Source organism: Phaseolus vulgaris, chromosome 4 (genome assembly GCF_000499845.2).
Source record: "Phaseolus vulgaris cultivar G19833 chromosome 4, P. vulgaris v2.0, whole genome shotgun sequence".
NCBI classification, from domain to species: domain Eukaryota; kingdom Viridiplantae; phylum Streptophyta; class Magnoliopsida; order Fabales; family Fabaceae; genus Phaseolus; species Phaseolus vulgaris.
The window spans coordinates 42,044,394-42,056,577 of record NC_023756.2 but is presented as its reverse complement, the minus strand read 5'-3'; the positions used below and the strand labels follow the sequence as shown (position 1 = coordinate 42,056,577).

Sequence of the window (12,184 nt, the reverse complement as noted above, 5' to 3'; positions counted from 1 at the left end):
TTCAAAAGCTATAAATATAGCCTTCTTTCAAATTTTTTACAGAGGTTTTACACACTGATTTGAGATCAAAAAGAGAGATTACGATATGTTTTTTAAAGAAGTTTTTCAAGATTAGCAAGATTGCTTTTAAGCTTTGCTATGGTGCAAGTATTGGTCATAGGGCTTCTGGTTTTCTATAATTCCAGGTGTTTTCTACCCTTACTTAGTTTCTTGTAATTGTACTTTGATATTGTAAATGTGTTTGTAAAATCCTGTAAAGCCAGTGTGATTCTGGCTTGAGGTGTGTGCTGGCGCAAAGAGGGTGAGTGAGCTTTGTGGGATTCAAAGTCACCTCTTTATGGTGTGTGTTGTAATCTGGTTTGATTACTAGTGGAACTCAAAGGTTTTCTGAGAACTGGATGTAGCTATGTGTGAGTGAACCAATATAAACCTATTATGTAAATCTCTCATTCTCTCAAACTCTCCATAATTGTTTGATCAATTCATTTCTGCTGCTGGTATAAACAACCGATTAAAACGAAGGTTTAACTGGTTAAAATTCTGATATTTGTTTCTGTTGGATTGTTTAATTGCTTTTCTTAACTGCTTATCTGGATTATTTGATAAAGATTCATTCTAAATAAAGTCTTTGCGAAAATCTTTCATAAAATAATTCACCCCCTTCTTGTTTAAGCCATCAATTCTTACAATTGGCATCAAGAGCTAGGTTCTTAAAAAATACTCAAGTTCATGTTTCTGTTTTTCTAAAAAATCTTTTTGATTGTTAACAAAATGCCTTTTGGGGAAGGTGCTTCCATAAACAGGCCACCACTATATTGTGGGGTTAATTACCAGTTTTGGAAGGTTATAATGAAAATCTTTATATATTCAACTGATAAAGGTATTTGAGAAGCAATTGAAAAAGGTTCTTTTGTTCCTCAAGTCAAAAAAGATTATGCTTTAGTTGATAAACCTTTATCTGATTGGACTAAGGCTGAAAATAAGAAAGCCAAGTTTGATTGGATTGCCAAGAACATTATAACCTCTGCTTTGAGTAGTGATGAATTTTTCAGGGTATCACAATGCAGCTCAACAAAGGAAATGTGGGACATTTTGGAGGTCGCACATGAAGGGACAAGTGATGCCAAGCGTGCCTGGAAGCATGCTCTGATTCAAGAGTATGAACTCTTCAGAGTGCAGAAGGGAGAATCCATCTGTGATGTGCAGAAAAGGTTTTCTCACATTGTGAATCACTTGATCAGTCTTGGTAAGACTTTTGATAAAGAGGAGTTAAACATCAAGATAATGAAATGTCTTGATAGAACAAGACAACCAAAGGTTACTGCCATCTTAGAATCAAAGGATCTCACCTCAATGTTTGTTGCATCTCTGTTTGGTAAGCTTAGAGAACATGAGCTTGAAATAAATAGGCTTGTTGTCCAAGAAAGTGAGGAAAGCACAACAAGAGCATAGCTCTCAAAGCCTGCAATCACAAGCAGCAACCAGACACAAGTGGAAGTGATGAAGAAAACATAAGTTTGTTATCAAGACAATTCAAAAAGTTCTTGAAGAAAAGACAAGCTTCAAAGAGGTATGGTTTTAAAAAACGTAATGAATTTATTGTTAACAAATACACTTGTTATGGCTGTGGAGAACATGGTCATATCAAGGCTGAATGTCCCAATAATGAAGTCAAAGAAAAGGCAAACTTCAAGAAGGAGAAGAAGGGAAAAGCCAAGAAGGCCTATGTAGCATGGGATGATAATGAAGTCTCATCCTCAAGCTCTTCAGGTGATGAATAAGAAAATTTGTGCGTTAAAGCTTCAGTATCAAGTAGCATGAGTTCTACATCCTCAAGTAAAGGTAACAATTACTATCAATTGCTTGATGCTTTTAATGAAACTCATGAAGAAGCCAACCGATTGACACTTTCTCTTAACCGGTTGAAAGGTCTAAATAACTGGTTGGAAAAAAAATTCAAATCTCATGAATAAGAGTTGAAAAACACAAAAGAAGATTTTGAAAATCTTGACTTTATTTATAAAAACTCTACTAGCTGTAGTAAATCAAAATTTTGTGAAATTGTGAAAATCTTGAAAGAAAGATTCACTATCTTTTAAAACCTTTGGATAAGCTTACAACTAGGAAATCCAACTTTGAAGGTGTTCTTGCATCTCAAACTTGTGTTTTTGGAAAAGTTGGTTTAGGTTTTTATCCATCAAGCAAGGGAAATGGGATTTCAAAACCTTTTACATTTGTACCGGAAAAACAATCGGTTAAAAGATCGTTTCAACCGGTTGTTACATGCTTCTATTGCATGAAGAAAGGTCATTCTGTTAGGTACTGCAGGTTTCGTAAATCTCTTGTGCCTAAAGGCATCTTTAAATGGATTCCGAGATGTATTGATGGTTCTAAAGACAAGTCTAACACAAAAGGTCCCAATTTTTTTAAGGGATCAAACCTTGTGATTTGACAAGTTCTATTTTGCAGAATTCTGACTTAGCTTGAAGGTTCAAAAAGGACAGGACCTTATGAAGATCTTTGTACATATCAAAGTCTTATTCTGATTTCATAAACTACCTACATTTGTGTAATCTGAAATCTGAAGATGATGTTCTTATTCTTTTCTTTGTTAAAAAACATTGTTTCTTAAAATCCAATTCGTTGAATATACTCTATGACTGGTTTGTAATTACTTTGTATTCCATCTTTTCATTATACAATTGATATCTTGTGAAAATTGTTAATGATTGTATACTGCATGAGAAATTGAAAATTTGTTTGTTTTCATTAGTGCAGAAATTCAACCGATTGTTTTCTCGAAACAACCGATTGTTTTCTCTCTGACAAACACTAGGCAAATCTGTTTTTAAATTTTAAATTTTGATTTGAAATCCTAAGAAAACCCAGTGATATGTGTGGTCAAAAATTGTATTAATTGTTTGTTTGAATACAATTTACATTTGTTGCATTTGCTATTAATGGATCAGATTCCTCCAATCTTGAAATTGTATCTTTATCTATGTCTTGACAATTATGTTCTTATCACACTCTTTCTTGATGGCCAACAATAAGACAATTTCTTTGTAGAGACATAACCTTATTTTCTTAATGTTTTCCAATATCCATCATATTAGGTTTTCATTCGGTTTCATAATATATATATATATATATATATATATAACCTCTCAGATTAACCAATAGACATTTTCATATTATTAAATCACATTCAAGTCCAAGACTCAAAATCTATTTCACATGAGTCATATTATAATGTTACATAATTTTCTAACATTTACAACCACATTGTTATGAAATAACTGGATTTGAAAGGTAAAAGGCAAAACACGATATAGATAATACACCCAACAAGTCGAAAGAAGGAGAAAGTATAGATAAAAGAAAGATATATAATAATTTCATTAATTCATATAATGATTTTAAAACACAAGTGTCCCTGAAATTTTTGGCATTCTTAGGTAACTCTTGTTAGATAAGATACCTTCTTGAGCAAATCCTGCTCACACGATAGTGATACATGCTTGATTTTTCTTCTTCATTTATTGTTATGTGGTATTTTGTTTACTCATGGTTGTACGTGCATGTTATCCTTTCATACTTAACATTATTTTTATTATATCTTTTTTATTGATAATAAAAATTGAAATTAATAAGAATATTACGGTACTCCCAACCCATATACAAATTAATCCTACAGTAAAATATAGCAGGGTCCACGAGTCTCTTTGTTTACGAGAAACAACTAAGTGGTGTTTCTTTTGTATAGTATACTTTTGTTTGATCGGTATGATTTTCAAAGAATAATGTTTTGATTATTTTTTTAATGAGAAATAACTTATATAATTATGATTAGTATTAAATCATAAATTATAATTTCGTAAATATTAGAATCATATTCTACCTCATTGGTAAAACATGTAGAAAATAAGTTTTATATAGAAATCTATATATTAACTTTTTTTATATATGAATTTATGTAATATCTATTTTATGCACAAACTAATTAGTTATTATTGTAGTTGACAATAAATGTAAATATTATGAGTTATTTGTACAATTGATATAATATCTATTTTACACATTAGTTAGTTAAGAACATAACCGATACCAAGTATCTTTTATCAGGGTACCAACATGTGTCTTCTCTTACACTTCTTCCTTGCAACCTTATATTACAGTTCTTGCTTGCCTCATCTAGCCACCTTCCCCACAAGTGTAGCTAGATGTTGCCTTTTTCGTTCCTCTCAAGTGTTGTTATCTCCCAATTCTCCTCTCACACTATCACTCCTTTCCCTTCATTACCACTCCATTATTATGGGATGTGCACACCACTAGTGATTCCTTCCTCCCACCATGGTCACTTCCAATATTGAGATCTTTTCATTCATTCCTCTATAAAAGTTCACTAAAAGATGCAAAAAAGAAATTGCGATTGAGTTTTTTTTTTTTATTTAGACGGTCACAACCAAACTTATCATGGGTCTACGAAAATCATTATAGAAAACTATTTTGTTTTTTAAAAAAAAGAATGAATTTTGAAACCAAATTTGGATTCAGAGTTAATTACTTGCTCCCATAACATCCCTCCTAAGACGATTTATCTTTAATTAAATATGTAAAATTAATATAAATTTTTAAATATTTATTTTCTCAAAAAATAAATAAAGATATTTGAAAAAAAATTGTTAGTTGGTTATTTCTTTTAAAACAAGAATAAATATTTTAAAAAATTATTTATTATCCGAAAATAATTAACTTTACTTTTTCCGGATTTTTATTCACAATGAAAAAAAATCAAACTTACATGTCGTTAATTTTTTAGTTTTAAAATTTTTATTTCTTTTATAATTCACACTGTTTAAAATATAAGATAGTGCAAAAAATTCCACTTGATACCCTTACCAATTAAACAATAAGCAAAAATAGTGTAAGATATGATGGGAAAAATGCACGCGGAAGCAATACACACAATCACAAATCAACTGCAGAAAATAAACAACACATGATTTAACGTGGTTTGGTCGCCAACTGCAACCTACATCCACACGGACAACTATTAGGTTTTCATTATATCCTGGTGCACACCAATTACAAGTACAATGATCTCTTTAAATAGAGATTATAAAAGGGACACAATGATTAAGCCCACCCACTAAACATGGTGCCTAGTCAGCCCAACCAATTGGTCATGACTTCATACCCAACAATCTCCCACTTGAAGCCACGGAACAATGTTCACCTGCGCTTCAACTATGTACATGGTGTCTTGTCAGCCCAAACCAATTGGTCTTGACTTCATACCCAACAATCTCCCACTTGAAGTCACGGAACAATGTTCACCTGTGCTTCAACTATGTACATGTACTTCTGTAATATGTCGACGGAACTCAATGTTCCACCTCTAGTTGCCACCAGCCTTCTTAATCATTTTGAAGACTTCGTTAAAACTCCCCTGAGTTTCAACACGTTAGTCACTGACCCGTTCTCTGTTCCTACCGACTCCCACTTACAAGAACTGCCGGATCCTGGAACAACCTGAGAACAAACACTCTCCATATTCAACAAGAAATTTTCTGAAGAAGTTTCAACCGCTGGAATACTGGTTCTCCTAACCCACTGTCGTCTAGGAACCTCAGCTGAAGCACAACCCATGCTCGTTCATCCTGAATCTGACCTGTGGCTCTGGGTTTCTCTCTTGTAAATGCAACCCTCTTCTGCCCACGAGATTCTGTGAACTGAACTTTGTTTATCTTCTGAACTGGGATGGTCACTCCCTTAGACACGGTAATCCGACTATATACAACGAACCTCTCTTTCTTCCGCATGCCATGCCAAGATTTCCCTTGACGACCTTCCACTGCTGATTTCCGAACTTCACTTCATGTCCCTGTTCGTCCAACTGCTTAACAGGAATCAAACTTTTCCTCAAGCTTGGAACAACTCTGACATCCTTCAAAGTCCATAAACAAACTGGTATCTTCAACACTATGTCACCCATGCCCATAACATCAAGAGTTCTGTTGTCTGCTAGTCTTACCTTTCCAAAGTCTCCAATAACTAGATTCTGCAATGCTTCAGATTCCATGACCTAGGAATCCACACTGCTATCCGCACAACATACTAAAACGTCCTCGTCCGCGAAGTCTTCTGCAATGTTGACTTATTTATCATTTGGGCATTGATTCCTGAAATGCCCTACCTCCTTGCAGTTCCAACATGTTACACTTGAACAATCTCGAGTCTTTGACTGACTCCTTCTTTTGTTCTTGGTCCCACTATATCTGGTATTTTCCGTACCTCTAATGACATATATCGATTCACTAGATAATTCCCCAGAACTCCTTCTTCGGACATCCTCGCTAAGAATGAGATCACGAATTTTCTCAAAAGTGAATCCATCGGATCCCGCTGAACTGGTAACTTCTGTAACCGTTCCGGACCAACTGTCAAGCAAAGATAATAACAGTAGTAAAGTTTGAACTTCATCATCGAACTTAATGCCCACTGACATAAGTCTAGCTAAGATCGAATTCGTTTTATTGATGTGCTCAGTAACTGAACTCGCAAATCCTCAATTTTCATTTTCCACCAACTGAAATTTGTACCATCGAATTTTTAATTCGGAACTTCCCGTCTTCTGCCATCTCAAACGACTAGTCGAGATACTCGGTACAACTAATTTCAGATCTTAACAATCTTTTTTTAAAAATCAAGACCACAAAAATTGCACCACCCAAAATCACTCACCAACAGACCTGGTCGCAGTCCCCACTGCACTGGCGCTCCACACCACCACCGTCGCACTGCACTCTGTGCCGTCTCAGACCAGAACACCTGCAGAACGCACATGCAACCCTAACTTTGGGATGTCGTTGCCGCCCTACGAAACCCTAGCTTTGGGATGTTGGTGCTACCTATGTGAAACCCTAACTTTGGGACGCTACTGCAGGCCCTGCGAAACCCTAGCTTTGGGACGCTGCTGCCGCTTCTGCCAAACCCTAACTTTGGGATGCTATTGCAGCCGCAATTTTCACATCTCGTCGATGAATTTTTGCTGATCGGATCTCTAGTGTGTAAACGAACCAAAGCTCTTGATACCACTTGATGGGAAAAACGCACGCGGAAACAACACACATAATCACAAATCAACTGCAGAAAATAAACAACACATGATTTAACGTGGTTCGGTCACCAACTGCAACCTACATCCACATGGGCAACTATTAGGTTTTCATTATATCCTGTTGCACACCAATTACAAGTACAATGATCTCTTTAAATAGAGATTATAAAAGGGACACAATGATTAAGCCCACCCACTAAACATGGTGCCTAGTCAGCCCAACCAATTGGTCCTGACTTCATACCCAACAATCTCCCACTTGAAGTCACGGAACAATGTTCACCTGCGCTTCAACTGTGTACATGGTGTCTTATCAGCTCAACCCAATTGGTCTTGACTTCATACCCAACAAGATATACAAGCGTAGACAATTGCACAAAAAATTTATTTAAATATATAAAGATAGTGTAAGACTAATAAAAATAAAAAATTTACTTCTATCATATTAAATTATATATATATAATATAAATGATAAAAGAGATCTTATAGATTGATTTTATTATTCCTTCCAGTTCTCTCTGAGGGCTACAAGTTCAATTATGCAAATCCATGACATTTATTTTAACTCGATTCTCAGTAAGAAAAAATCTAGCATCTAATTTCTCACCTGTGTGTATCATAGTTTTTACCTACAACCTAATTTATAAAATGGTTTTTCAAACAATTAAAATTACGAACTTAGTTAACTAGGCCAAATAAGCATTATGACCAGATTTTGTAAAAAACACTTAAAATTCATAGGTCAAAATCGATTACCTACGAAAAAAATCCCAAATAATTCATAGGTAAATTATTAATATTATTAATGTTAATAATATGTTCTTAGAGAGAATAAAACCCAAATCTCATAAGTAAACATACAACATTCAACCACTATAATATAGAGTGTGTTCATTATGATTCTATTATTCTTATTATCATTAAGATTATTATTATTATTATTAAATAATAATAATAAATTTATTATTATTATTATTAATATTATTATTATTAATTTAAAATAATTCGTAAGTAATGCTGATTTGTACTTATGAAATTGTTTCTATGAAGAATAATTCATATGTAATGCTGATAGAAATTCAAAGTAATTTACATATAGATTTGTATATGTGGTAATAATTTGTATGTATAACTGCATATTCGTGTGTAATAATTTTTATGTATAACTGCAAATTCTTATCAAGGATGAGTTGCCCTTCTTTCGAGGTATGTGTGAGAGTATTGTGAGTTTTTGAGTTGTCCTACTGATTGGTGGGACATTTGCAAAAGATAAGAACACATCATAACTAATTACTAAAACTTCATTCCAATTGACACACATCTTCTACCACAAATAGACAATCATCCACTACCACACACACACAAACTTTTGGTAGCTAATTGCTATCAAACAAAAGGTTATTATCAAGGGTTATGATGTATGAGTAACCAGAGGAACACGGTGGTCGGAGTAAGTAAAGGCTGTTTGTTAACTTTCGACAATGGCGGACACTTCGTTTTTCTTTACTAACTTCCCCGAGCATTTCATGGAGAGAGATCTTTGGAAGGTTTTCCAAAGGTGGGGAAGGGTTATGGATGTCTTTGTTTCAAGAAAGCTCAACGCAAGGAATAGGAAGTTTGGTTTTGTAAGGTTCTAGGGTGTGAAGGATGTTCTTTCCCTGGAAAGAGAATTGAGTGCAATCTGGATTGGCACTTGGAAGATGCAGGTGAACCTTCCCAAATATCAGAGGAAGGATGGTTCAAGGAAGCAAAGGAATGAAGGGTCCAAATTAGGGAGGAACCTAATGACGAGCACAACGAGTGGGAAGGGGAAGCAAATGGAGCAGGTTTCGTTCGCTCAAGTGGTTTGGGGGGGGGGGGGGCAGGAAAGCTTGGAACAGGCGAGATTGCGGGTAGGTCTTTGGGGGGCGACGTTGATTCTCAGGTTACAGTGGAGGTAGAACAAGACGATTGGTTAGAAGGATGCTACGTTGGTAGTTTGAAAGAGCTTCCAAGCCTGCAAGTGATTAAGGAGAGCTTTGTGTTGGGAGGTTTCAGCCTAGTCAAAGTAAGATATCTTGGTGGTAGGTTCGTTCTGCTGTCATGCGATGATGGAGGTAGTCTGAAGAAGATCATTGCAGACAACAGGTCTTGGTTCGACGAAGCGTTCTCGGCGGTTACCCCCTGGGATGGTTCTTTCGAACTAAAAGAACGTTTTGCATGGATACGATGCAGTGGAATCCCGCTACAGTTCTGGTGCAAACACATCTTTTCCAAAATAGGGGTCGTGGTGGGAGAGGTGATGGAGGTCGACGAAGCAACTGAGAGAAGAGAAATAGTGGAGTTTGCTCGGTTTATAGTTAAAACATCGGTCAGATCAGCAGTCAATATGGAGAAGGAGTTGTGCATCAATGGTAGGTCGTGTAAGGTTGTTGAAGAGATGTCCGTCCCGGAGCGGAATCTTGGCAAGTGGAATGGCGGAGCTTCAGAGGTAGACACCGAAGCTAGCTCCGATGACGGAAGCGTAGGTGCAAGCTTGTGCGATTCAGTGGGGTCGGAGCTTGGGTTGGCCGGAGACGGAGGTGTGGGTGCCGCCGGGGAAGGAGGCTTGGAGTTGGAAGAGACGGTCCAGGGCATGGTGGACCCGGTTTGTCTTGGTAAGGGGCGTGAAGGATGGTTTCAAGATAATTTAAGAGGGCCAATGAATGTGCACGATATTTCTTTGAGAGAGAGAGTGGAGTTAGTGGGTGGGCACGATTCTCTTAGCTTTTCAAAGATAGAGATAGTGGATTCCTACGTGGAGGTGGCTAGTTCCAAGGAGCCCAAGTCAGCGAATGATAAGGCAAGGAGTAATGGAGGGGTAGGTGAAAGTAGGTGCACGTTGAGAGGGAATGTGAGCGCTGAAGCGTCTTTTCAAGCGCCACCTCAAGAGCCATTTCAAGAAGTAGGAGTGCAGGAAATTAATGATGGTGGGTCCGCTTCTTTAAAAGTGTGTCCCCCTATGATTAGGTGCGTGGAAAACGGAGTTCTAAGTGTGAAAGGAGTGGTGGGGGATTTAAAGTGCCAAAGTGCATTTATGAAGCCGTGCAAAGAGAATTTGAATGTCCAGGATGGTTGTCACGAAGAAGAAGAAAGAGAAGTCGGGAGCGTCTCAAGACAGACGAGTTCAGTGAGTAGGGTCGCTAATTCGGTAGGGATATGTCCTTCTTTGAACGATTTGGAACAGTCTGGGACCAGTGTGATTAGAGACGGAGTCGACGGGAGTTCAGTAGCAACTGTAAAGGACATCCCAAAGTCTCCAGTAGTCCAAGGTTTGAATGACAGTGGACCGGTAGATCCTGAAAAGCTGGTTGATGCAGAGGGGGCAAGGAGGTCAGAGATGTCTAAGTCGAGAGATGGTGGGTGTGCCCTCCCTCCAGGAGGACTATTAGAGGATTTGGGGGCGGGTAAGGAAGATGAAGTGGAAGGTGGAGGCAACAACGGAGATACGGAGGGCAGGGTGACGGGTTTGGATGGAGAAGTCGTAGGAAGATAGTCCTAAGTGGAACATGTGTTTTTGGTTCATCAAACAGGCAGCTCGTCGAATTCACTTTTCACTTCTGATAGCGCAATTGAGAATTGTAACATGATTTTTTTGGGTGAAGACAGATAAGAATTTGGCTGCAAGTGTCTGGGGAGTAGGGAAAGAATCTGGGTTTTCGCTCGCCGATCGAGAAGAGGTAGTTTTAGATGGTATTTATTCGTTATCTAATCAAGGCGGGGTGACTACGAGAAGAATGTGGAAAGAGAGGAGCAAGTTTGTTAATGAAGATTCTTAGTCTGAATATCAGAGGGGTAGGCGGGGCGGTAAAAAATAATTATGTTAGGGATTTGATCAGTAGGGAGCAGGTGGACATGGTGTGTTTACAAGAGACAAAGTGTTCGGATTTTAGTAGGGAAAAGGTGTGTCTTTTTTGGGGAACTAACGAAGTGGATTGGGTGGAAAACAAAGCAGTTAATAAAGCAGGTGATTACGATGTGGAGTAATAAGGTTTTTCAGTTGTCCAGTTTCAAGAATGGTAGGAACTTTTCAGTGTTAGAAGGGGTTTGGAAGAGGGGTTTTGGAACCCAAGTAACCATCGTGAACATTTATTGTTCAAGATCTTTTCGGGAGAAGAAGGAGATGTGGAACGAGATCAGTTGTATCAGACAGGGTCAGTTATCGAAGGCTTGGTGCATCATTGAAGACTTTAATTGTATAAGAAGGCAGGAGGAAAGGAAGAGTTTGGTGTCGTGCTCGGATTACTCTAGAGAAATAAAGGGGTTTAATGATTTCATTGAAAGCTCTGAGTTGGTTGATATTCCGTTGGTGGGCAGGAAGTTTACTTGGTTCAAACCCAATGGTTTGGTGAAAAGCAGGATTGACAGGGTGTTGGTTTCCAAGGAGTGGTTGGAGGTGTGGCCAAACAGCCAGCAATTTGTCTTCAATAGATCAATCTCGGATCATTGTGTTGTTATTCTAAAGGAGGTGTCAGTGGATTGGGGTCCGAAGCCGTTTAGGTTTTTGAATGTTTGGCTAAAGGATCGTAGGTTCAAGGAGTTTGTGAGTTCGAGCTGGTCTGCTTACAAGGTGACGGGAGGGGGAATTTTTGTGTTTAAAGAGAAGCTGAAAAAGTTAAAAGCAGACCTAAAGGTGTGGAATAGGGAAGTATTCGGAGATGTGAATCAGGCTAGTAAGAAAATCCAGAAAAGGTTAGACGAGTTAGATTCTCGTGACGACGAAGACAGGTTGTTGGAATCAGAAAGGGATGAAAGAAAGTCTCTATTTGCTCAACTATCTGAGTCCAGATCCAAACAAGAGGCGATCTTATTTCAGAAAGCAAAGCAGAATTGGATAAAGCAGGGGGATCACAATACAAAGTTCTTTCATTCTGCAGTTAAGTGGAGGAGGGCAAGGAATCAGTTACATGGATTTTTGACAATAATAAATGGTGTGATGATAAGGAGGAGGTAAAGGATAAGGTTCGTAAGTATTTTGAAGAAAGGTTTGCCCGGAACGATGTTTGTCAGGTCACTTTGGATAATGTCAGGTTCAATACCAT

General features: G+C 37.5%; 1 protein-coding gene across 1 annotated transcript; it reads left to right on the top strand.

Moving 5' to 3' along the window:
- The first annotated feature begins 771 nt into the window (after nucleotides 1-771).
- On the top strand, nucleotides 772-1,452 carry LOC137838848 (uncharacterized). The gene is made up of 2 exons (XM_068648064.1): nucleotides 772-843; nucleotides 973-1,452. The coding sequence occupies exons 1-2, from the start codon at nucleotides 772-774 to the stop codon at nucleotides 1,450-1,452; spliced, it is 552 nt and encodes a 183-aa protein (XP_068504165.1).
- Nucleotides 1,453-12,184: the final 10,732 nt, after the last annotated feature.